Below are 24,719 nucleotides of genomic sequence, written 5' to 3' on the forward strand. Positions count from 1 at the left end.
TGGATCCAGGTCATCATGACTCTCGCTGAACACTGGCATTAGGTTTTGAGGATTTATCAAGCTCGGCTGGCTTCGATTTCTTTCCGGTTCTCGATCACGCACTGGTTGTTCTTGGCTGCTTTCAACTTCGGCCAGTCGAAGTTGCAGTTAAAGAGCCCTCTCTTCCATCTACGGACGTTCTTTCATCACGTCTCTTTGTGCGACCCATTCCTCACGTGCTTTAACAGATCAGCCCAATCTACCGTATTTACACGATTGTAAGTCGACCCCTTTTTTAAAATTTGAAAGTCTGAAGTTGGGGGGTCGACTTACAATCGAAACCAAAACATGGCCCCGCCAAAAAAAGCCATACCAACGAGAGCTACAACGTAGTTACAATTTTATGTTTGCTCTATGGCCCTACCCGTGTCTTTTCGCTATCCCGCGTGTTTGTTCGCTTTTCGGAAGGGTTTTCAACATTTTTGAGAGTCTTAAAGTGCATGCAACACTCATGGGGGGGGGGGGGGGTGTCGATAGTTGATAAAAGCGCCGCTGTTCCCATTTGCGGCGGCACCCTCAGAACGGCGGCGCTTGCGGGGAGTATCGGTAGTTCATGGAAGAGCAGACACCGCTCGCGGGTTTCTCTTTCTCTGTTTAAAGGCATTGGCATTGGTTTGACGCGTTCCACTTGACTGCCGGTTACGTGCTACTTCTACGCTTCCCCAGTCGTCATGAGTGCTGCAGGCCCACTAATCTTTCAGCACTCGTTCACAGCAGCGTTCAAGAGGGCTGCCACCCTTTACGCCGAAGAAACAAATCACTGCGCAGCGGGCCGCAATTTCGATGTTTCTAAACGGGTGGTGCGAGAGTGGCGACTGCAGCGAAGCGAAATTTTCACCTGTGTGACGGCAAGTGAGAAATTTCCCACGTGCCGAAGTATGGACGCTTTCTGGAGCTGTAGGCTAAGCTTGCGGCGTACGTCGCCGAAATGCGTGATCGGTCCCTGCCAGTGAAGTGCGACGTGATCATGAAATAAGCCCGGACCTCCGCCTTAATTTTAAGGTTCTGCTCCGCCGTGAGTACAACGAGTGGCTGGCGGCAGAAGACTGCGAAATTACGCCAACCGGGCCTGTCAAAAGAGCCTCCCTGACGGCTGCGTGTGGTTGGGTGCATTTGGCGTGGGCTGCTGTTCTGCAAGATGTCCGGTGCGGTCGTTTGCCAAATTTGAAATTTCGCTGGACCACGACGCGCTGTGGGACCGCAGCAACGATGACGATGGCAGCACTAGTGAAGACGAGTAGTCCAATGACTATGTCAGCTACTAATAAATTTTCGTTATCGAATGCGCCCTCGGTTTTTTTTTTTTTTTTTTTTCCGGTCACGCGATATGGGGGGGGTCGACTTACATTCGAGTAGACTTACAATCGTGTAAATACGGTAACCGTGCGTCTACCCATGTCCTTAACACCGATCCATGAAGTCTCACGCATTCCACCAGCATTACAAGCTCTTGTTGACTCATCTTAACTATATATATTTCGACTCGGTGCAAAAGGCTTCATCCTGTTGCCGCAGATGCCATTTGTGAGAGAAGGTTCAGAAAATCATGGTAACGAAGGCAAAACCTTCGTTGCCAAGAGGAGCAAGACTTTGCATTTTGACAGATTATTTTAATACAAGAATCAGCGAGGTGAAGGTGACCACATTAGAGAAACACTAGAAAAACATGTAAGTACTACACACTTGCCTAATACCCCTAAAGTTGCAAAGAGCTACATAGTCCCACACCGCGATAAATGTTTGTGAGTGTTCAGCGCATGGATGTCAATGTACTGTCTGCGGATCAGTAGATTCAGTTTCATGATGATGGCAGGGATGAGCATGGCATGGGCAGACAGGACATGAGAGGCCTGGGGACAAAAGGCAGGATAGGCCTGGCACAGTCTGGTCCCAGTCAACCAATGGCTGGGATTCGTACCGGTAAGGGTGCGGCGGACCATGGCCGGGTGAGGAATCGCCCAGTCAATGGAGTAGCCAGGCAGCAGCTGGGCTTCGGGAACCGAACCCGACAAGCTCTTGTGGCACTGCTCACTTCTCTGCTGCTCCACAAGCTTCTCCAAGCACTTTTTTCTTTTTTTTTTCGTTCTTCGCATGTTACTTCGTTATTGATCGAATTTGTTCGTATGTCATTTCCAGTCTTCTTTTTCGTTATCGTCCATTCACCCACATGCCAGCATCATTGTCTCTTTGTCTTCATCATCCTCACACCATTTCGTCTAAGCACCGCACAGCACCACAAACACTGCTCACCGCATCTGAATACCATGCACAACATGGCAGTGACACAGAGTTAACTTTCCATGGGCCAACAGTACTAGTGGTGCAGATTTACCAAAAGCATTTTGGCGGGACACAATGCATTAATTTTAGAGTGATAGGCATTCAAATTTGTAAAATCTGCAAGTCATTAAAGCTCTTTTCCACCTTTGGTGAAATAAGAATTTTTTTCAAGAAAGCCACGCTATGTTTAGCAAAACGGTTTGATTCTTTTTTTACAGAGACACTTTCCCACCTCACATAAAAAATTTTGCTAAAGACTAGAAATAGTTGAGACCCCCTAAGTGTGTCCTTATCAACACACCCTGGTGTCCGAACAGATGCAATATTCATGAATTTTTCAAAGGCATTTGACAAAGCTTTACATAAAAATTTAACTTTTAAGCTAGACCAGATGCCTAGAAACTCAGTTAACAAATTGCATTACAGCTTACCTAATTAACAGACGGCAATTTGTTGTATTAGGGGAACAATGCTCTTAAAAGGTTTCCGTAGTTTCTGGCATTCCCCCAGAGACTCATGCTTGGAGCACATTTATGTATTATGTTTATCAATGACATTGTGAACAACATAGCTGCAAAAATCAAATTGTATGCAAATAATTGTGTTATGTACTCTCAAGTAAAAAGCCCAGATGATGAAGTGTTGTTAAACAATGTCTTTCAATAAGTAATTGCTTGGTGTGATGCTTGGCAAATACCTATCAATTTCGCCAAAACTGTATTCATCGCAATTACATATAAAAACAAGCCATTAAAATTACGGTACTTTTCAAACAAGAATTTTCTCGTTGAAGTACAGCATTATAAGTATCTAGGGCTCTGGATTACTAACAGTTTTTCTGGAACAACCACACCGATTACATCACCAAGCAGTGCTAATACAAAACTTTTCTTTCTTAGAAGGGTCCTCAAGCATTCTACTCCCACTGTTCATTTGCTTATCTATACATCCATAGTAACACCATAACTTGGCTATGCTGCCATTGTTTGAGATACGTTACACCAACCAATGAGGGTGCAATTGAAAGCGAACAAAACAAGGCAGCTTGTTTCATCTACAACAATATCGGGCTAACGTCAATAAGCACTCGCATAGCGAGAGCAAACTCACCTTCTCTAAGTGAAAGAAATACAGTCTCTTGTCTTAAATGTTTATATCAGATAATTAACGGGCACTACAACATAGGTCTTGCTAATTTCTTATCTTTTTCCTCCGCTTGCACCACCAGACAGCACCCGGATCGAACCATAACATTTTTTGAAACACGCGTCTGTTTTAGGTACTAGTCTTTACCAAGGACCGTAAGGGAGTGAAGCAAACTGACAAATGACGTTGTTTTGCAGCTATCTCTTCAAATGTATGCCTTGCATATCTAACGATTTCCTGCATCAGGATGTAGTGTTGTTCATTGTATGACTGTTTGTACAATTTGTTGTTCATTTCTTTGTTTCATCCTGGTTTTGCTTATGTATACGTTTTTAACAAATTTTTATTTTATTTTCCTGGCAATTGTTTGTAGCACTTTTGATTGTACTTACCCAGCTTGCTAAAATCCATTTTTTTTTATTGAAGTTTGTATAAATAATTAAATAGGTAATTATGTCTTGCCAACATGGCTGTACATCGCTTGTCAAGTTCTAATGCTGCTGATCATCTGTGGGAACACAATGAAAGTACTACACTTTCACTTCAATCCAATGGAATGTAAAGTGATGGGGTGGGAAATGGAGCAGTACCCTGCAATGGAATGGACCATGCAAGGAAATTTCCTACAGTGCATAGACAATGAAATACCTTGGGTTACTAAATCTGGACCAAGGCCCCAACTACCTGAGCATACATGAGGAGGAGCTGAGGTCGAGGGCAGCACCATACTGTTACGTGTGGAAAGGCACAGACGAAAGATGCTATTTACACGCTATTTACACTGGAGCCAGGCAGCCAGGCAGACACTCACTCGTCCCAAGGGCACCAACCAACTTCTTCGTCATTTCGCGGTGGCTCGTCTCTTGAGCATCGCTCAATGATATCGTAATATTACCACCTGGCGGCAAAAGCACCGTCACGGTGCTGTTAAATATCCAAGGTGCATGGAGAGTTGTCGGGCTTGAGTCGGGCAACGTGGGCAATGTCACTGGTTGTCACAGCGGAGCACGTAGTTGGCGTGGCTAGAAAGATTTTATAGGTGACATCGGTCACTTTGCATATCATGCAATATGGGCCTGTGTAATAGGAAAGCAGTTTTACACAAAAGCCGACTTTACGCGATGGTGACCAAAGCAACACGAGGGCGCCGGGCACAAAATGGGCATCATGGTGACGGAGGTCGTAGTGTTGTTTCTGCTTGTCTTGAGACAATTGTAGATGAGCGCGCCCAAGTTGGCGAGCATGGTCAGCATGGGCGATTGCATCACGGGCATAATGGCTAGTTGAAGCTGTGGCAGACGGAAGCACAATGTCCAGTGGTAGCGTCGGTTCGTGGCCATACAAGAGGTAAAATGGGGAAAAGCCAGCAGTTTCGAGACGGCAAGAGTTGTATGCAAAGGTAATGTAAGGTAGAGCCAGATCCCAGTCACGGTGGTCGTCTGAAACGTATTTGGATAGCATGTCTGTAAGGGTGCGGTTCAAACGCTCAGTGAGGCCGTTCGTTTGGGGGTGGTAGGAGGTGGTAAATTTATGCTGTATTGAGCAGGCACGCATGATGTCGTCAATGACTTTGGCCAAAAAGGTGCGGCCGCGGTCTGTAAGCAATTGACGCGGAGCACCATGCATCAAAATGATATCGTGTAGGAGGAAGTCCGCAACATCAGTTGCACAACTGGTCGGAAGAGCACGGGTTACGGCGTAGCGGGTCGCGTAGTCCGCCGCGACTGCAACCCACTTGTTTCCTATGTAGATTCCGGAAATGGGCCGAGAAAATCCAAGCCGACACGATGGAAGGGCTCGGCAGGGATGTCGAGCGGCTGCAGGTAACCAGCGGGGAGCTAGGAAGGCTTCTTGCATCGTTGGCAAAGTTCACAAGCGGTGACATATCGTCGTACGGAACGGGCAAGGCCCGGCCAGAAAAAACGGCGACATACACGGTCATAGGTTTGAGATACGTCGAGGTGTCCTACCGTTGGTGCGTCGTGAAGCTCTTCTAGAATGGTGGGGCAGAGGTGTTTAGGTACTACAAGCAGGAACGGAGCCGTCCGGATGAAGGTTACGACGGTACAGAGTACCGTCGCGGAGGACGAACAGACGTAGAGCAGCATCGGCCGGAGAGTGTTCAAAACGGTCGATGAGTGCTCTGACGTAGGCGTCACGGCGTTGCTCGTCCGCGAAATGAAGCAGCTGGGATACAGAGAATGTGCAAGAAGCACTGGTAATATTGGAGGAGTCAGAGTCATCAACAGGGTAACGCGACAAACTGTTAGCGTCTTGGTGCAGGCGGCCAGACTTGTACACTACGGAATATGAAAATTCCTGTAGGCTCAAAGCCCATCGACCAAGCCGGCCTGTAGGATCTTTTAGCGATGAGAGCCAGCAGAGAGCATGATGGTCAGCGACTACAAAAAAGGGCGACCGTAAAGGTAAGGACGGAACTTCGCAACCGCCCAGACGACAGCAAGGCATTTTCGTTTCGTAATGGAATAGTTGCGCTCCGATGGTGCTAGGAGGCGGCTCGCATAAGCAATAACGCGATCCTTGCCACGCTGACGCTGGGCTAACACGGCACCTACGCCATGACCGCTGGCATCTGTACGTAATTCTGTAGGGGCATCAGGGTCAAAGTGGCCGAGAATGGGTGGTGAGGTTAGATGAGTGACGAGACGAGAGAAGGCGGCGGCTTCTGCAGTACCCCACGAGAATTGTACACCTTTCTTCAAAAGATTAGTTAGGGACCTAGCAATTGTCGCAAAATCTGGAACAAAGCAACGAAAGTATGAGCACAGCCCTATAGAACTTCGAACGTCTGTGGCTGTTTTCGGAACCGGAAACTCTCGAACAGCGCGACTTTTGTCGGGATCAGGCTGTACTTCGGAAGCGTCAACGAGATGGCCCAGAAGAGTAATTTGCCGATGGCCAGAACGACATTTGGACGAGTTAAGTTGCAGCATTGCCTTTCGAAATACATCAAGTATAGTTGTGAGACGCTCAAGGTTAGTGTCGAACGTTGGCGAGAAGACGATGACGTCGTCGAGGTAGCAGAGGCATGTGGACCATTTGAAACCTTGGAGCAAGGAGTCCATCATACGCTCAAAGGTGGCAGGGGCGTTGCATAATCCAAGCGGCATTACTTTAAATTGGTATAAGCCATCAGGTGTGATGAAAGCGGTTTTTTCTCTGTCCATGACGTCAACAGCAATCTGCCAATATCCCGAAGATCAATAGACGAGAAATAGCTGGAACCGTGCAGGCTGTCAAGGGCGTCGTCTGTACGTGGGAGCGGGTAGACGTCCTTTTTTGTAATGCTGTTCAGGTGACGGTAGTCTACACAGAAGCGCCACGTGCCGTCCTTCTTAACCAACACCACAGGTGACGCCCAGGGACTCGATGAAGGCTCAATGATGTTTTTATCGAGCATTTTGTTCACTTCATCTTGAATTACTCAGCGTTCTGACCCAGCTTGTCACCATGCCTCCCGGTCACGAGCACACCGCTGCAACGGCTTCGGCTTATCCGACTGCTCCAATCGTCACGGTTGCCCCACATTGTGACCCAGGTGTGTTCTCTGGCCTGGAGGGACAGGATGTTGACGACTCAATCAAGCTCTATGAATATGCCAGCGCTAATAACAGGTGGGACCCAACGATTATGCTCGCTAATGTCATCTTTTATCTCGGCGGCACCCCACGAGTGTGGCACCAAACACATGATGACGAAATAACCAGTTGGGACAGTTTCAAAGAAAAGCTATGGGAACTGTTCGGCGACCCCATCGGGCGCAAGGCTGCCGCGAGAGAGGCTCTTGCGTCTCGTGTTCAGTCATCTACAGAGCCATACGTTTCCTACATCCTCGACATCTTGGCTCTATGCCGTAAAGCTGACGATCATATGTCCGAAGCAGATAAAGTGGCACATGTGCTAAAAGGCATCGCTGACGACACTTTCAATTTGCTTGTTTTCAGCAACGTCTCGACTATCGACGCCATTATAAAAGAATGCCGTCGCCTTGAACAGGCCAAGAGCCGCCGTATCTCACACCACAATGTGTGGCTACCCAACACTGCTGCTAGGTCGACATGTGAGGGTCGACCGCGTCAGACCACTACCTGTGATGACGTCACCCGTATTGTTCGCCGCGAACTCGAGGCCGCCTGTTCGCCAGCCTTCTGCACAACGCCTCCCGATCTGCCAGCAACCACCATTGCGATGATGCAGGCTGTCGTCAGACAGGAATTTGAAAACATGGGTCTGAACACCGTGTGTTCCACGTCTCGACCCAGCATTCCCCAGTTATCTAGCGGCCCTCCTCGTCCCCAGCAGTCCTTTTCTGCCACATCTCGCCGCAACCCGTTCGAATGGCACACCCCTGATGACAGGCTGATCTGCTTCCACTGCTGTCGCATCGGCCACGTCGCCCGTCACTGCCGCAACCGATGGCCACCACCTCCTCGGACGCTGACCTCCATCAGAAATGTTACGTGTGGAAAGATACAGACGAAATATCTTATTTACACGCTATTTACACTGGAGCCAAGCAGCCAGGCTGACACTCGCTCATGCCAAGGCCGCCGACCAACTTCTTCGTCATTCTCGCGGCGGCTCATCTCTTGAGCATCGCTCAATGATATCGTAATAATACCATAGGATTCTATGTAGGCAGACTCTGTATACCTTGAACAAGTTTGAGGTGACGAGCAGGTTGTGGAAGATAGTAGAGGGTTCGGCAGCGGTGCACCACAGAGCAACGACTAATTTCTGTATCTCCTGCAGCTTTCGGCACGTGCCCATCTACCGTGCAAGGCATTGCTTCGTCGCTGGTCATGTGCTATCGGCGGCCATCAGCGGATAATTGCAAGCATTACAAGCTTCGAGGGGCAGAACAGCGCATTCACAAGGATGCCCCTGGTGGATGAATCTGCCTATATTAGGAGCAACGCCTCAGCTAAATCTTCAGTTCGGCAGCAATGCACAACAGAGCAACGACTAATTTCTGTATCTTCTGCAGGTAAGCAATATTATTTTCTATTGTATAAAGCCCGAAATCTTGACTGTGCACTGCTGCCGAACACAGCAAACATTGTATTTGACACTGCCATTGCTTTTGTTGGGTACTTCTGTAAGGCACTTGCTATACTTCAACGTAAATGAGTAAGGACGTGAAAGATATTGCTAAGGCGCTTGAGGACCTGAGGCGAGAACTAAGGACAGATCTCAGGTCATTGAAAGAAAGTGTGAAAAACTGCAACGATACCTGTGATGGTGTCAATGAAATCATAAGTGAAATGAAAGAACTTAGAAAGGAAGTCCAAAGTCTTTCAAAGAAAGACAAAAAACTGGAAGCTGAAAACTGCAGATTGAGTGAAAGGATAGACCAATTAGAACAGTATCAAAGGATGAACAACTTGGAAATAAAAGGAGTGCCTGAGGAAGGTGACGTTGTCGATGTTGAGAGGAGGATCGGGAGTACTCTGAATGAAGTGACTGCTGATTCGGACATTGACATCTGCCATCATGTGCCCACATCAAACTCCTCCGAAAAAAACATTGTTGTCTGTTTTGTACAATGCACAAAACGGGACAAAATTCTGCAAAAAGCAAGCAGAGGATGACTACAAAAGATCTTGATTATGGTGGAGACGGCACACCCATCTATGTGAACGAGCACCTGACCCGCTCAAACAAGATAATTCTGGGTGCTGCGATCGCTCAGAGAAAAGTAGCAGGATGGAAGTTTGTGTGGGTGACTGGCGGGAAAATTTTTGCCCGTAAGGACGAGCGAACCACAAGCCACAGAGTTAGCAGCGTTGCTGACATAGAGCAGATAATTGTATAGAAAAACTGTACAAGCTGTACAGTGCAAAACAGCTCAAATGGAAGACATACCACAGGAATGCCGCTATTATGAATGTGATCATTTCAATGAAAAATACAAAAAAGGCGAAAGAAAGTTTTCAGCAATTCATCTAAATATGAGAAGCCTTAAAAATAAGGTTCAAGATCTTGAAATGTTTCTGCAGTCATTTAGCTTAAAGTTTACCGTTATAGTACTCACGGAAACTTGGCTGTCAGATGAAAACGAACCCCCTTACCTTCAAGGTTACAAATGGGAAAGCATAAGTAGAAGAAACAAAAGAGGTGGTGGGATAGCCATTTACTTAAAAGATAATTTACCGCATAAGGTATTAGACAGCATGTGCAGAATGAATGAAAATGTCGAGAGCTTATCGGTGAAAGTGCTTAACACCACTGTCTGCGCTGTGTACAGGCCACCTTCTGGCTGCGTATCTGAAGTCATGTCGCTTTTTGAAAATTCACTTAGCTCTTTTAGCTTGGCGAATGCGCCATTTATGATCCTTGGAGATATAAATATTGACACAATATCCAGTAACTTACATGCTAACACATTTCAATACATTGTTCACCAGTACGCGTGCAACAGTGTGATAACACTGCCCACTAAGGTGACCGTTGACACGGCCACATCCCTGGACATCTGCGTCACAAACATAGATAGCGATGGTCTTTCCGCTGGTGTAATCTTGAATGACATCAGCGATCACCTGCCCGTGTTTTGCCTAACAAATGCATCCTACAAGGAACATAATGAAGAAGGAAACCTCTTGCTCCGCACGGTAAGTGAAACTACACTAAACATGTTCAGCTGCCTTATCAACCAAGAAAGCTGGCAGGCCGTTTATGATGAGCATAACCCCAGAACTGCGTATAAGATCTTCTTGGATAAATTCAAACAGTCCTACAATACAGCCTTCCCTCTGCAAAAGCAGAAAAAAAGAAATAAGAAAGTTAGAAAACCATGGATAACTGCAGACTTATACAAACGAATACATAAAAAAAATAATTTTTACCACAGTTTCATTAGCTCTCGTAATTGTGACATATTCACTGAGTTTAAAAAATTCTGAAATAAATTAAACTTCGATTTGAAAAAGGCAAGGGATGATTATTACGAAAGAAAATTTTACAAAATTCAAAACGATCAACGTAGACTGTGGAATACAGTGAACGATTTAACTGGACGAGGGCGAAAAACGCATATCGTGAATGAAATTGTACTCGATAATGCCAGTGTAGTTGGGAAACAGCTTGTTGATGAAATGAATCGACACTTTGTTAGCACAGGGGTATATAGTGGACAAGACTTGGAAGCGGATAGTTACATGACTACAGGGCAGGTTGATTCCATTATGCTTACACCAGCGACTCCTACTGAAATTGAAGCAATTATCCTGACCCTAGAAAACAAAGCTGCAGGCGGGGAAGACAAAATAAAGGCCTTACCTGTCAAGTATGTCGCTCATCATATGAGTCCTGTATTAACCCACATAATAAATGAGATGCTTACACGTGGAGAGTTCCCAGATGAATTAAAAATAGCTAAGGTCACCCCTGTCTACAAGGGTGGCGATGAGAAAAAGCTTACCAACTACAGGCCAATATTTGTTTTGCCAGTGTTTTCCAAGATATTTGAGCGTGTTATTAATGATAGGCTTACGTCTTTTTTTCATAAACACAAAATAATTACGAAGTCGCAGTATGGCTTTCAAAAGGATAGGTCGGCAAAACTAGCTTTAATAAACATAAAGGACAAAATAATTGAAGATATTGAGAACAAACTGCTCACTCTGGGGATTTTCTTGGATTTAAAAAAAGCATTTGACACTGTGCAGCACGATATCCTTCTGAAGAAGCTTGCTGCGTATGGTGTTCGAGGAGTAGCACAGAATTTAATTACATCATATCTCTCAAATCGGTATCAGTACGTATGCGTCGACAATCTGGTATCACAAAAATTGAAAGGCGAATATGGCGTCCCTCAAGGACCAATCTTAGCACCCCTCTTATTTCTTGTATACATAAATGATATAACGTCAATACCAAACTCCCCTGAAATAATAATGTATGCTGACGACACTAATATCTTCTTTACTGGCACTACAAAAGAGGTCATAGAATCATCAGCTAACAGTTACCTCTTACACCTCTCCAGGTGGCTTAAAAGCAACCGGCTGAGTTTAAACACAAGCAAAACCAAATATATAATTTTTAAGCCAGCAAATAAAAGAGACCCCTACTGTGTTCATCTGCACTTTGAGGACACGTTACTGGAACAAGTTACAGAGCAAAAGTTCTTGGGCGTATGGTTTACAGAGGACCTTACTTGGAATACTCACGTTGACAAATTAAAAAGTGAGCTATCTCGAGTTACTGGCTGCATGTATAACATACAAAATATACTACCCACCTGGTTGAAACAAACATTATATTACTCACTTTTCTATTCAAAACTCAGTTACGGCATTTTAGTCTGGGGAACTACGACAGCTTCAAACTACAACAAACTAATCATTGTACAAAAGAAAATATTGAGAATGTGTGAAAACTATGTGGGTGACAAACGAGGACTCCAAACAAAACCACTCTTCATTAAATATAGCATGCTTAAAGCAGATCAAGTTTATTGTTTCAAACTACTCCAGTGGATATATAAAAATAGGCTGCACACAATACCTGTCGACAGTTGCACCTCATACGCAATACGTAAACCACGCTATGTAATGCCCGCCACAAGAACTAATTATGGAAAGCAAACATTGAATTATCAAACAATTAATATATTAAACAGCGATCACTTTAACGTACAATACACACAATCCTTCCACAACTTCAAAAATGACTGTAAAAACCTATTAGTGGGCAGTGACATTGCATTTTCATTTTGAGTAACTTGTGCTCATCCCTGATAACACATGTAACCTCAATTATGTTACAGATTTTTCTCAGCGCTTGTAAATCATATTTGCCATTGTTTCGGCATTTACATTGTGTATCAGTCCAAACCTTCGTTTTTTTCTGAAATGTTTCTATGTACTGATCTATCTACTGTATATGCTATTTATTTTCAAGCAAGTGATTCTATGGTTTTCTTTTCTTTGTTGACTTCTGATGTAAGCCAATTTTATTGTTATGTAATATTTATTGCATACGTATCTTCTGCTTTTTCGAAATCTATCCCGTTGAAGCAAAAGTAATGCTTTGGAGACTTGTGTTCTGAATAATTGAATTTTTCGTTGCTGTGTGCTGTGTGTTAAAGATATGTTTGGCAAATATGTATGTGAATGTTATGTCATGCTGCCTTGAACTGTAGGGGCGCAGAGGCTCTGTCAGGCATTTTGCCTTTACCTCTGCCCCCTACACGGAGAGAATCCGTGAAACAAAACAAAACAATAAAGAAAGTTGCGGTACCAGGGCCGACTTACGGGAATGCCTGCAAGCACAGGAGAGGGCCTATAGAGGCGCCACAGGGGACATGGGGTGGTCCACATTTGTAGCTTAAGTGGCCAAGGTGAAAAAAATGGCATCTGGGCCTACCTAGCACCAGCCTTGTGAAAAACACGCCATCTTCGCCAGTTAAACTAGGTGGGCATGTTGCATGCGCACCCTGTGGGATCACTACACACACACAGAAGCCGAGGCTCCAAAAATATCAGCCACAGAAATAAGACTACAAGTGCGGCGATGTGAGACGGAAGAGTAGAAGGACCCGGCTCAGAAGAAGCCCTCCTTGATGGTGTATCGAACGTGGAAGATCATCAGCAAGGAAGACTTCCTTGATAACTTAAGGGGAAGCAACCTGTTGGCAGAACCATGCTCCAGAGAACTGCATACTAGACAGTGGATAGCGCACTATGTTGGCGAGCTGCAAACACAGTGCATCCTCTGCAGTAGGTCCGCCGAAACCATTGAACACATTACCATTCAGTGCCCAAACGTACATCTGGCCCCCAGGACAAGCTCGCTATAGACTGAGCTCGAGTTTGTCGATGGTAACAAACAGCAAGAACAGAGGGAAATTCTGGAAACGAAGCGCTGATTGGAATACAGGTGGTGCTACGGGGCACAACAACCACCTTGAGTGTGTTCATTTTGTCTGCTAGTTTTTTCTTTTCATTCATTTGATTGTATGCATTTGTTTGCTTATTTATTTATTTGAATACCTTCAGGACCCATGGGGAGTTACAGAAGGGAGTGGGAACAATAAATAGTAAATAAAAAACAGAAAGCAAATATTAGGTAACATATTCAAGCGTATTCTTAAAGTCACTGGGGTCCCTAATAGATACAATGGAGGTGGGCAAGTGGTTCCAATCATTACAAGTTTGAGGGATGAAAGAATGAAAGTGTTGGTTAGTGTGACAATGAGGAACAAGCACTTTATAATGATGGTCAATACGAGGTGATATGAATGAAGGGTGGAAGTAATTCTTGCTTACGACGACGATTATGGTAGTAAATCTTATGAAATAAGGAGAGACATGCTATTTTCCTGCGTAAGGAAAGGGGTGGAAGCTGTAATGTTGTTTTCATAGATGAAACACTGGAAAGACGGGAGTAGTTGAAAGATGATGATGATGTATGGGGTTTTATGGCGCAAGGGCCAGGAATGGCCAAAGAGCGCCATGTCTGTGGTAGTGGGTGTGCAGTGTAACTATGATTACTATGAAATTGGTGTGACGTGGCTGTAAAGGGGCCTTAAAATATACGCTCTACAGTGCGTAAAATCTGTGTAATAAAATTATGGCGATGACATATGACCTGTACTATGAACATTTCGATGCATTTAAAAAGAATGATACAATAGGTAAAATATATCAGATTATAATAAATGCTAGAGCACTACTACCTCCTTAGAGCCCTTGAAACACAAGGGTCTGGAGGCATGTGCTATACCGTACAACTATCCCAGCGGCATCCTCTAAAGAGAGGAAGCGCTAGGAATGCATGGGGCTAATAACATGTAGGACCACATCTCTCAGAAAACCTAGGACTGTGTCTGTGTTAAAAAGCGGTTCTGGGCCGAGGAACATTACTGGATGAAGAGGGATGTGCTGTCTGTAAGCTAAGGAAAAATGTTTCATTCTTTCAAATTCGGCTTCCCGACACTCCAGAAGGACGTGGAGCACGGTCAGCCTCTCCCCGCATCTACCACAGGTTGGAGGCTCACTTCCGGTTAGTAGAAAATTATGGGTGCCAAACGTGTGTCCTATTCTGAGACGACAGAATAGGACATCTGTTCGGCGCGATTTTGTAGTAGAGGGCCAGAATCCTAACTGTGGTTTTATCAGGTGGAGCTTATTATTCGTTTCCGCGTCCCACATGCGTTGCCAGTGGTCCCGCAATCTCCTTCGCAAGAAAGGCCTCAGATCTGTGACAGGCACCGCAGCGGTAGGGTTAACAGTTTGCGATGCGATTGACGTGGCCATCTCGTCCGCCAGAACGTTACCCTCAATGCTCCTGTGGCCAGGCACCCAGCATATAATGATACGCTGGTTAGATATGTACGCTTTACACAAGACGGTGTAGAGTTCACTAAGTACAGGATTTTTGTGTGTATAGACTGACATCAAGGCCTTCACGACGCTTAGGGAGTCCGTATAGATCGCTGTTTTAGGAAGTTTTGATTTTCTTATATGCTTCACAGCAGAGAGTAATGCGTAGGCCTCAGCCGTAAATATGCTTGTTTCCGGATGCAGTACGTCGGATTCCGAGAAGGATGGGCCGACGGCTGCATAGGATACCCCGGCATTTGACTTCGAAGCGTCTGTGTAGAACTCTGCGCAGGAGTGCTTGTGCTGGAGTTCTAGGAAATGCATTCGGATTTCAGCCTCAGGAGCGTGCTTTGTAACTTTTATAAAGGATATGTCACATTGTATCACCTTCCACTCCCAAGGAGGTAAGAGCTTGATTATGGGCATTAAGCGATGCTCGAGGAGTGGGACATGCATTTCATTGCTAAGCTCCTTCACACGCAGCGAAAAAGGCTGTCTTATGGAGGGACGGTTGCTGAAAAGTGTAGCGCACGTCATATCGGTAACGGTATCAAAATATGGATGTTCAGGATTAGAGCGTACTTTAAGGAAATATGTAAAGCTGTTGTATGATCTCTGTAGGTGGAGAGACCATTCATTCGATTCGGCATATAAGCTTTCAATTGGGCTTGTTCTGAAAGCGCCCGTGGCTAAACGGATGCCTAGATGGTGAACCGGGTCTAGCATCTTTAGCGCGCTTGGGGCGGCAGAGTTATATACCACGGCACCATAATCTAATCGTGACCTGATGAGGCTCTTATACAGATTCATTAGGCACTTCCTGTCACTACCCCACGTAGTCTGGGATAGAAGTTTCATTAGGTTCATTGTTTTCAGACACTTTTCTTTGAGTTGTTTAATAAGTGGGACGAAAGTGAGTCTATTGTCGAGTATAATACCTAGAAATTTGTGCTCTTTGTTTACAGGAATCTGTTGTCCACACATTTGTAAGCAAGGATCCGGAACTAGGCCTCTCTTTCTTGTAAACAGCACACAAGAACTTTTTTGAGGATTGATTTTAAAACCATTTTTCTCTGCCCACCCTGACACCTTGTTCAAGCCGTGCTGTACCTGTCTCTCGCATACTGCGAGGTTACAGGATTTGAAGTCTATTTGAATGTCGTCCACATAGACGGAATACAAGATGGCTGGTGGTAAGGACGCACGAAGCGTTGTCATTTTAACAATAAAAAGTGTGCAACTGAGCACGCCTCCCTGGGGTACACCAGTTTCTTGTGTAAAAGGACGTGACAGCACATTGCCGACTTTCACCCGGAAGGTACGACTGGACAAGTAGCTTTTTATTACGTTTAGCATATTACCATGAATGCCCATTTCTGACAAATCTCTCAAGATTCCGTAGCGCCAGGTCGTATCGTACGCCTTCTCCATATCGAGGAATATCGATACGAAGAACTGTTTGTGTACAAGCGCGTCACGAATATGTCCTTCAATACGTACAAGATGGTCGGTTGTGCAGCGCCCTTCTCGGAAGCCACACTGAAAGGGATCAAGCATATTGTTTTGTTCAAGAAAATGGATGAGTCGCCGATTTATCATTTTTTCAAATACCTTACACATGCAGCTTGTGAGGGCTATCGGGCGGTAACTTGCCACTGAAGAAGGGTCTTTCCCTTCTTTCAAAACAGGGACCACAATGGCTTCTTTCCATGCCGTTGGAAGGTACCCTGCGTCCCAGATAGTGTTGAAAAGTGTAAGTAGTGTTACTTGCGTGTCATTGTGTAAGTTTTTGAGCATTTCATACATGATTCTATCGGATCCCGGTGCAGAGCTCTTGCATGCGCTCAAGGCAGCTTTCAACTCGGCAGCACTAAAAGGGCAATTGTACGGTTCATTCTGTCGGCATTTATTGACTAGTGGCTTGCATTCTTCTATTTGTTTATATTTTAGGAAGGATTGCGAATAATGTTTTGAGCTTGATACACTCTCAAAGTGCTCCCCAAGTGAGTCGGCCTGATCTTTCAGTGTACCGCCCTGTGTATTTACTAGAGGGAGTGAATAAGTTTGTCGTCCTTTTATCCTGTTAACCCTGTTCCAGACTTTCCCCTCCTCAGTATAAGAGTTGATACCCGATAAAAACTTCTGCCAGCTCTCTCTTCTGGCCTGTCGGCGCGTTCTCCTTCCTTCAGATTTTGCTTTTTTAAGGTTAATAAGATTCTCCGCAGTGGGAGAGGCGCGTAGCAACCCCCACGCTTTGTTTTGTTTCTTACGGGCAGTCCTACACTCGTCATTCCACCACGGGACGCACCGTTTGCATGCGAAACCACTTACTTCAGATATGCATTTAGACGTGGCATCTATAATGAAGGCTGTAAAATACTGAACGGCAGCATCAATTTCTAAAGAGGACATGTCATCCCATGAGATCCTGGTGAGAGTTCGGAATTTCTCCCAGTCGGCTGTATCGATTTTCCACCTGGGAGCCTGTGGTAGACATTCGTGTTCTTTATATGTTCTTAGTAGTATAGGGAAGTGGTCGCTTCCGTAAGGATTGTCGTTTACTTCCCATTCAAGTTCAGACAGTAGTGACGGGGAGACTAGGCTAAGATCTATTGAAGAAAATGTTTTGTTTGCGAGAGAATAGTATGTCGCTTCCTTCTTATTCAGAAGACAAGCACCAGAAGAGAAAAGGAACTGTTCAACGAGACGACCTCGCGCGTCTGTACGAGAGTCGCCCCACAGGGAGCTGTGCGCATTGAAATCGCCGAGAACAACATAAGGTTCTGGCAATTGATCTATATAGGATTGAAATTCTTGTTTCGTTAATTTGTGATGTGGGGGTATGTAAAGAGAGCTAATGGTGATGAGTTTGTTTAAGAGAACAGCTCGAACCGCCACTGCTTCGAGAGGCGTTTGTAGCGGGAAAAGTTGACACGCAATGCTCTTATGGATAACAATGGCGACACCGCCCGATGATGCGACAGCATCATCGCGATCTTTACGAAAAGTTATGTACTGTCGGAGAAAGTTTGTGTGTTTGGATTTTAAGTGTGTTTCCTGTAAACACAGCACTTTTGGATTGTGTTGGTAGATGAGTTCTTGTAGATGATCGAGATTCCTAAGAAGACCTCTGACATTCCATTGAATGATTTGTGTATCCATATTAAAGAAAAAATTGGTGCTGTGTTTACGGAAACGGTGGTGATGTCTTAGGTTACAGAGCTCTTTCGAGGCCCTGTAACGGGAGTTCTGCCCTTTTTGAAGCGTTCGAGGGAGCCTCGCCGCTCCTTAGGCGCTTGGTGCGCCTTGAGGATAGGTGTTGTGTCCATTGCCTCTTGTGAGGCGCCGGACACGTGCTCTTGCGAGCGAGAAGTTACAAGAGAGAGTCCTGCCTTGGAGGGCAAGACCCCTGCGCCCACCAGCCCAGAGGTCGATGGGGCACCCTGCGGGATTTGGCTGCGCCGGCTGTTGCCAGCGCTGGAAGGGGCCGGGGAGGTTGGGACAGCCACGGCGGCGGCCACCTTCGGGGTCGATGGTCCCTCATTCTGGGTCGACGGAGCAGCGCTAGCTGCAACCGCCGCGGGGGCAGATGGCGTAACTGCCGACTCACTGCCTGTGGGTCGGACAGTTGCCGGAGGCCGTTGTGGCGCTGCCCCCTGACGCGCCACTTCGGCAAAGGTTTTCTTGGGCAGGTACGATACCCGCCTGCGTGCCTCCTTGAAACCTATATTTTCCTTTACTTTAACTGTTACAATTTCCTTTTCTTTTTTCCAGGATGGGCACGCACGCGAGTACGCGGCGTGCTCCCCATCACAGTTTACACAGTGGAGAGCATTCTCACAAGCTTCAGATGTGTGTTCGTGGGCACTGCATTTTGCACATGTTTGGCGGCCGCGGCAGCTCTGCGAACTGTGGCCGAAGCGCTGGCATTTGAAACATCGCAGTGGATTTGGCACGTACGGCCTGACCCGGAGCTTGATGTGCCCGGCCTCGACTGACTGGGGTAGGACACTTGAATTGAAGGTGAGTATTATGTGTTTGGTCGCAATCTCTTTACCGTCGCGCCTCATCTTTATTCTTTTCACATTGACACCATTTTGCTCACTAAAGCCCTCCAAGAGCTCTGCGTCTGTTAGCTGAAGCAAATCATCGTCTGAAACAACGCCGCGGGTAGTGTTCATAGTGCGGTGCGGAGTCACTGTCACTTGAACGTCCCCAAATGACACGAGGCTGGGTAGCTTTTCAAATTGTTTCAGATTCTGGAGCTCCAAGAGGAGATCTCCACTTGCCATCCTTGTTGCCTTGTAACCTTGACCAAGAGCCTCAGTTAAAGACTTTGAAACTAGAAATGGGGAGATTGTGCGTACTTGTGTGTCTGACTTTTCGGAGTGAATCACGTGAAATCGTGGGAAGTTGGGTCTTTCACGACCAAAGAACTTGAATACATCTTCGGTGCGCCCTCTTTTCTGAGGGCGATCAAGGAGGGGTGGGAAGGAATTTGCCATAGGAGAACTTAATTTTCGGCAATAACGCCAGCCACCCACCGTGGAGCCCTACAGGGGGACGCTACAGGTACTGTAAAAAACAGGTCCTGTAAACGCCAGCTGTACGTTATCACTATAACCAAATATGAGATAACCTAGGTTGGCTATTCACACAAGGTTAACCCTCGCTGCCTGGAAAAATTGGAAGTAAACGGAAGCTAGGAGAAGACAGGAAAGATGAAAAAGTAAGAGAAAGACGAAGGCTGGAGGGAGAGAGAGACAGGAAAAGGCAACTACCGATTTCCCCCGGGTGGGTCAGTCCGGGGGTGCCGTCTATGTGAAGCAGAGGCCAAAGGGGTGTGTTGCCTCCGCCGGGGGGCCTTAAAGGTCCAAACACCCAGCATCAGCTCAACCCCCAGGATCCCCCTTTCCCCAGACACGGCTAAGCCGCGCACGGCTACACGCGGGAGGGTCCAACCCTCGTGTGCTCAGGTACGTGGTGTCGCAACACACCAAACGCCTGCTGACGCAGACGCCCCTGCAGGGGTAGTTGAAAGAAATGAAGCGTGCGCTACGATTCTGCACAGTTTCTAGGTGAATAATAAGACTTTCAGTAAATGGGTCCCACACAGCTGATGCATGGGCGGTGGTTAAGCTACACTCTTCGCATGTGGTCGCCCAATCTAAAGGGAAAAGCCAAATCGACATTGACAAAAGTGTTTTGTGTGGCCAATGTGTGTGGCTTATGCCCCACACATATTGTGCACATTGAACATGCAAAACACCACCCTTCTTGGCAGTCAAATCAAAATGCACTCGAATAGCAGTGGGCACGCACAAGGTTTCAAAGCAGACGACAAGGCACTGGCCCCACTGTCTTGATGTCACACAAATCCTGTCAAAATAGTGATGCAGTTGCAGTGGCACGACTGTCACCTCCAAGGCAGGTGAAGAAGACGGGCTCACGTGCAGGTAGCTCGAGAATAGAACATGGTAGCACGCTCGACATGAGCAGCCATGGTGTCGACCACTCCCAAGATCTCGCGTCTCCATGGCTGGCCGGCCTAAATAAACTGTGACCACGGCGGCTACCTCTTTGCACCACCTCCCACAAATTGGTAACCCGGAGGACCAAACCCAGCCTTCCACACAGTCATTGCAAGAGCCTTAGAAACATTTCAAATTTCAAATTTACACTTCTGGTTAAAGTGTGCACTGCAAACCCAGTTTTTATTTTCTGTGTTTAACCTTACTAGCTCCGTACTCACAGTTACAACGCTAAACTGAGAACAGTTGGACAAATGCACCATGGCCCCTTTAAGAAAAGTTCAATAATCAAAGTTAATCTGGAGTCATATGATATGGTAGCTCTCAAAAGTGCTATGTTAACTTGGGAGGTTAAACCACAAGAATCAATCGAACAATCAATCAATTAATCCATGCAGACCTAGTGCCAGCAAAAGTACATCTCGCATTCAGACTGTGTGCACCACAATGTACTTTACAAATTTAGAAAAATTATCTGAGCTATACTATAGTAAATTACACTTCTACAATACCAAAAAATCCAATAATACCAGGACAAGGTTGCTAAGCCAGGAAAGATGCAAAAACGAAAGACCGGTGGGATCGCCGTCTGGTTGAGCCTAGCAAACTTTCTATGGATGGGGACGCACCACACTACATTCTGATGGAGCCAAAGAACAAATTGGGCAACTTTGAATAGAGTCACAATGTCCCAAATATGGGAAAATAGTCTGCAATGTGTGACACACCAGCACTGGGGTTCCGGAGCAAAATTAAACTTTGACCTTTATTTCCTCTTCTACTAATCAACGAATTACTGCACAATTAACAAGAATGAAGTTTTGAAAGAACGCTATCGCTTCACACTGAGTTAGCGTCTCTCTGCTGTTTTTTCAACAGAACAGCAGCCCAGTGTTTCTACTCTATATTGATGTGAAGAGTTGAGTCGGACACCATCTGGTCAGGTAAGTAAATGCATCATTAATACAACAAAGGTGAGGGATATTTACCTAGTCGACATGTCCATTTCGGCTGCAGTGACTGACTGGGGCACCAGCATGAAAGGGATCCACACCTGGTTTCCTCCTCGCTGGTTCAGCTCCAGCCAATCAGCAGTGGTCCACTAGGTGGACTCTTAGAGACTAGCCCACCAGGTCACTGACCACTGTAAAAAAGAAAAGTTAAGGTTTCGGGGTCTGTACCTTCTTTCGTTTAAAGGATGTGTAGACAATTTCTTTTTCGAAATTCCCCAACTTTTCCAGGTTTTTCATGATTATCACAGTAAATATTCCATCACTAAAAAAAAAGATATGTCAGCAGACAGCAACCACTTTCTTTAATATAATTTTTCTCACAACATCCAAAAAATCGGGCAATCCTGAAGAAAAAATACCTGGGGGGTAAAGTGTCAGCTTACACTGGCAGCAGGAAAAATGTAAGTACAGTAGACTTCCCGTCATTCAATGCTGGTTAATTAAATTTTTTGGTTACTTCAATTACAACCGAAGGTCCTGGCCGACTCCCATACACTTTTATGGGCTCAAACTTTTCTTATTTGAATAGTACAATTGGGCTTCACCGGATAATTACATGCTGATAAGCGCCCAAATTCCTATCCCTGAAATTTCTATACGTAAAAGCAATGAGAATTATGAGGCCATGTTATCACTTGCAATGCCATGCAGAACGATATCAAGAGAAATCTTGCAAGGCGTACGAAATTTCAACCACCATTATGATCGAGCTATACGGGGCACATTATCATGTCATGATAAAATTATCTTTTTTCAGGGTCTGTGAACATCTGTTTACGAGATCTTGAGAAAAATTAACAATGTTTCTTTAGTATTATTTTATTTTTAAATAGCATTCATTGTCATCAAAACTATACTGTTGAGGCAAACTGTAGAAATGGTAATTTGTGATACAACAATATTCAGCACAATTGTTGAACAGGTTAAGTTCTCATAGCCCACTAAGTTTTAAAAGGCTACATGCATTGGTTTAGATGAAAATTTGTAAATAAGGCAACTTTTGGAAAGTGTTGCAAATTAATATATTTTTCTATAACAGAAGCCACAAACAATGCTAGCTGACTCTTTTTATGTATATGTCTTCTTTGCATTCTTTGTAGGCGTAATATTTCATATTTCACATTGTTGTGAATTTGCAAGAATGTCCATGCATGAATATGGTGCCTCCACACTGGAGAACTTCGGTATTTTTTTCTCCTAAATTATCCATTTGCCAAAAAATCCAAGTTCACTTCGTGCTAGCGAGCAATATGTGCATAAAATGTCCAATGGAATCTAAAATAGGAACTTTACCGACTAAAATTTCGAAGTTCCAGAAGAAAAAAAATGTTTTTTCGGGGAACATCTCCCCATTTCACTACCAAGGAAGAGCCAGGCTTGTTCAGTGTTTCCATGTTTTAGTCTGGACGGGCCCAACTCGATCTCAATGGTACAAATTTGAACACCACAAGCTTGACTCATCCTCGGTAGCAAAAGGGTTATTTACGTGATGCCGCTGCTGCTGCTCCTATGTGCTTTTAGTGATTCTGGGGACGTGTGTTGGAACTAAATTTTTTATGTACAAAATTGGTACCTGAAAGGGACATAGGCCACAAGCTTCCGTTTACCTTTTTGCACGGAACATACGGGGTCAGGTGCTGTAAGGTGCCTCTTGTACCTGCCTATTCGTTTCCTGAAAGTAGGATATGAAGAATGGAATTAAACTTTTTAAAATTTATTAATATTAGTTCATGTATTCCAATTGCAAAATTGAATATGGCCAGTGCTTGGGGCACTTCCACTAAGTAGGATACTTCAAACTAGCACCAGTATCACAAATCCACGCACAAACTCACAACACAATGCACTAGAATTCTGCTTATTATTTTCTTTTTTTTAAACTGTTTCTTGCCCACTGCAAGACCAAGCTTGTACAGACAGACCACCAAAATATTTTGTGGGTGAATGATCATAAAGCTGGTGGTGGTCATATTCACATGCTCTGAGCATTTATCAGCTTTCTCGCATTAAAAATTGCAACATGTGTCCCAAGTAATAAAAGTTAATCAGTGAAATTGGTTATTTAAATATTCATAGGCAACTACAACAGATCCTGAAGTGTGCCACAGCTATGCGCTTCTGCCACTAATAGCTGTGTTACCTTCAAATTTCTTTATGCCTGTAATAACTGCAATAGCTGTAGCTGAAAAACCTGGTATCAATTCCCTTATGCGCTAGCAAAATGAAATTTGATTAAATTATGGGGTTTTATGTACCAAAACAACAATATGATTATGAGGTATGTTGTAGTGGGTACCCGCCGTGGTTGCTCAGTGGCTACGGTGTTGGGCTGCTGAGCACGAGGTCGCGGGATCAAATCCCAGCCACGGCGGCCGCATTTCGATGGGGGCGAAATGCGAAAACACCCATGTGCTTAGATTTAGTTGCACGTTTAAGAACCCCAGGCGGTCAAAATTTCCGGAGTCCTCTACTACGGCGTGCCTCATAATCAGAAAGTGGTTTTGGCACGTAAAACCCCAAATATTATTATTATTATTGTAGTGGGTTACTCCAGAAATTTGGACCTGCTGGTGTTTCTTAACATGCACCAAAATCTAAGCACATGGGTGTTTTCATACTTCGGATCTAGCAAAAGAAGACTTAGTGTCAGCAACTAGACTTCAACGCAAAGCAGTATCAGGTCATTGCTTTTTCAGTAGGTGACAGCATCAAAAATAAAAGACAATGAGGCATTACCATTTGCCATAGCAACGACGCGTGGACTGTATGCCACCTGTCAATATATCACCAGGTTCGCAATCAACACAAGTACATTGAACTCATGAAACATTTCTCAGCAACTTCACTGATAACAAGTATACAGTGCCCCTATAGTGCACCACATAAATGATCACGTGAGAAACACCCCAGTCTCTCTCAGAGCTATCACTGTGTAGACCATTTTTTTCCAATGCAATGCCACGCCCACCTGGTATTTCCTCTACTACGCATGAGCATCAAACAAAAGCCACTGAAGCATAGAAACTGCTACAATACCTTGGTAAACTTTTACAGCATTATGTAATAGCATTAAGGTCATTAGTTAATCTTTACAGTATTATACAACATTAGTTAATCTCCACAGCATTAGGTAACAGTGTCAAGGACATTGGTTAATCTTCACAACATTCTGTATCAGTGTTAAGGACGAGGACGAAAAGAACACATGCGACCTTCAGGTTGGCAGTAGACATCCGTCCTCGTCTTTAGCACTCTCTTATGTAGGCCATCACAGTGACTGATGTTTTTGCAAGTACGCGCAGCTGGACAGCACCACGATCACTCCGCGCGGCGCCCTTCCATTCTTGACGGCACTCCGA

The 24,719-nt window shown here is 45.1% G+C and overlaps 1 protein-coding gene across 6 annotated transcripts in view; it reads right to left on the reverse strand.

The window, feature by feature from the left end:
- Window positions 1-24,719, reverse strand: part of LOC142592536 (uncharacterized) — a 238,163-nt gene that overhangs the window by 212,317 nt on the left and 1,127 nt on the right. For 3 of the 6 annotated variants that reach the window (XM_075704029.1, XM_075704032.1, XM_075704030.1), the window contains exon 2: window positions 21,337-21,491. In XM_075704029.1, coding sequence (XP_075560144.1) covers window positions 21,337-21,386 — 50 coding nt within the window. In that variant the 5' untranslated portion in view covers window positions 21,387-21,491. Of the gene's footprint in view, window positions 1-21,336; window positions 21,492-22,967; window positions 23,033-24,572; window positions 24,714-24,719 lie in introns of those variants that run through there. The other 3 variants (XM_075704033.1, XM_075704027.1, XM_075704031.1) reach the window with 2 other exon arrangements.

Source organism: Dermacentor variabilis, chromosome 9, assembly GCF_050947875.1.
Source record: "Dermacentor variabilis isolate Ectoservices chromosome 9, ASM5094787v1, whole genome shotgun sequence".
NCBI lineage: Eukaryota > Metazoa > Arthropoda > Arachnida > Ixodida > Ixodidae > Dermacentor > Dermacentor variabilis.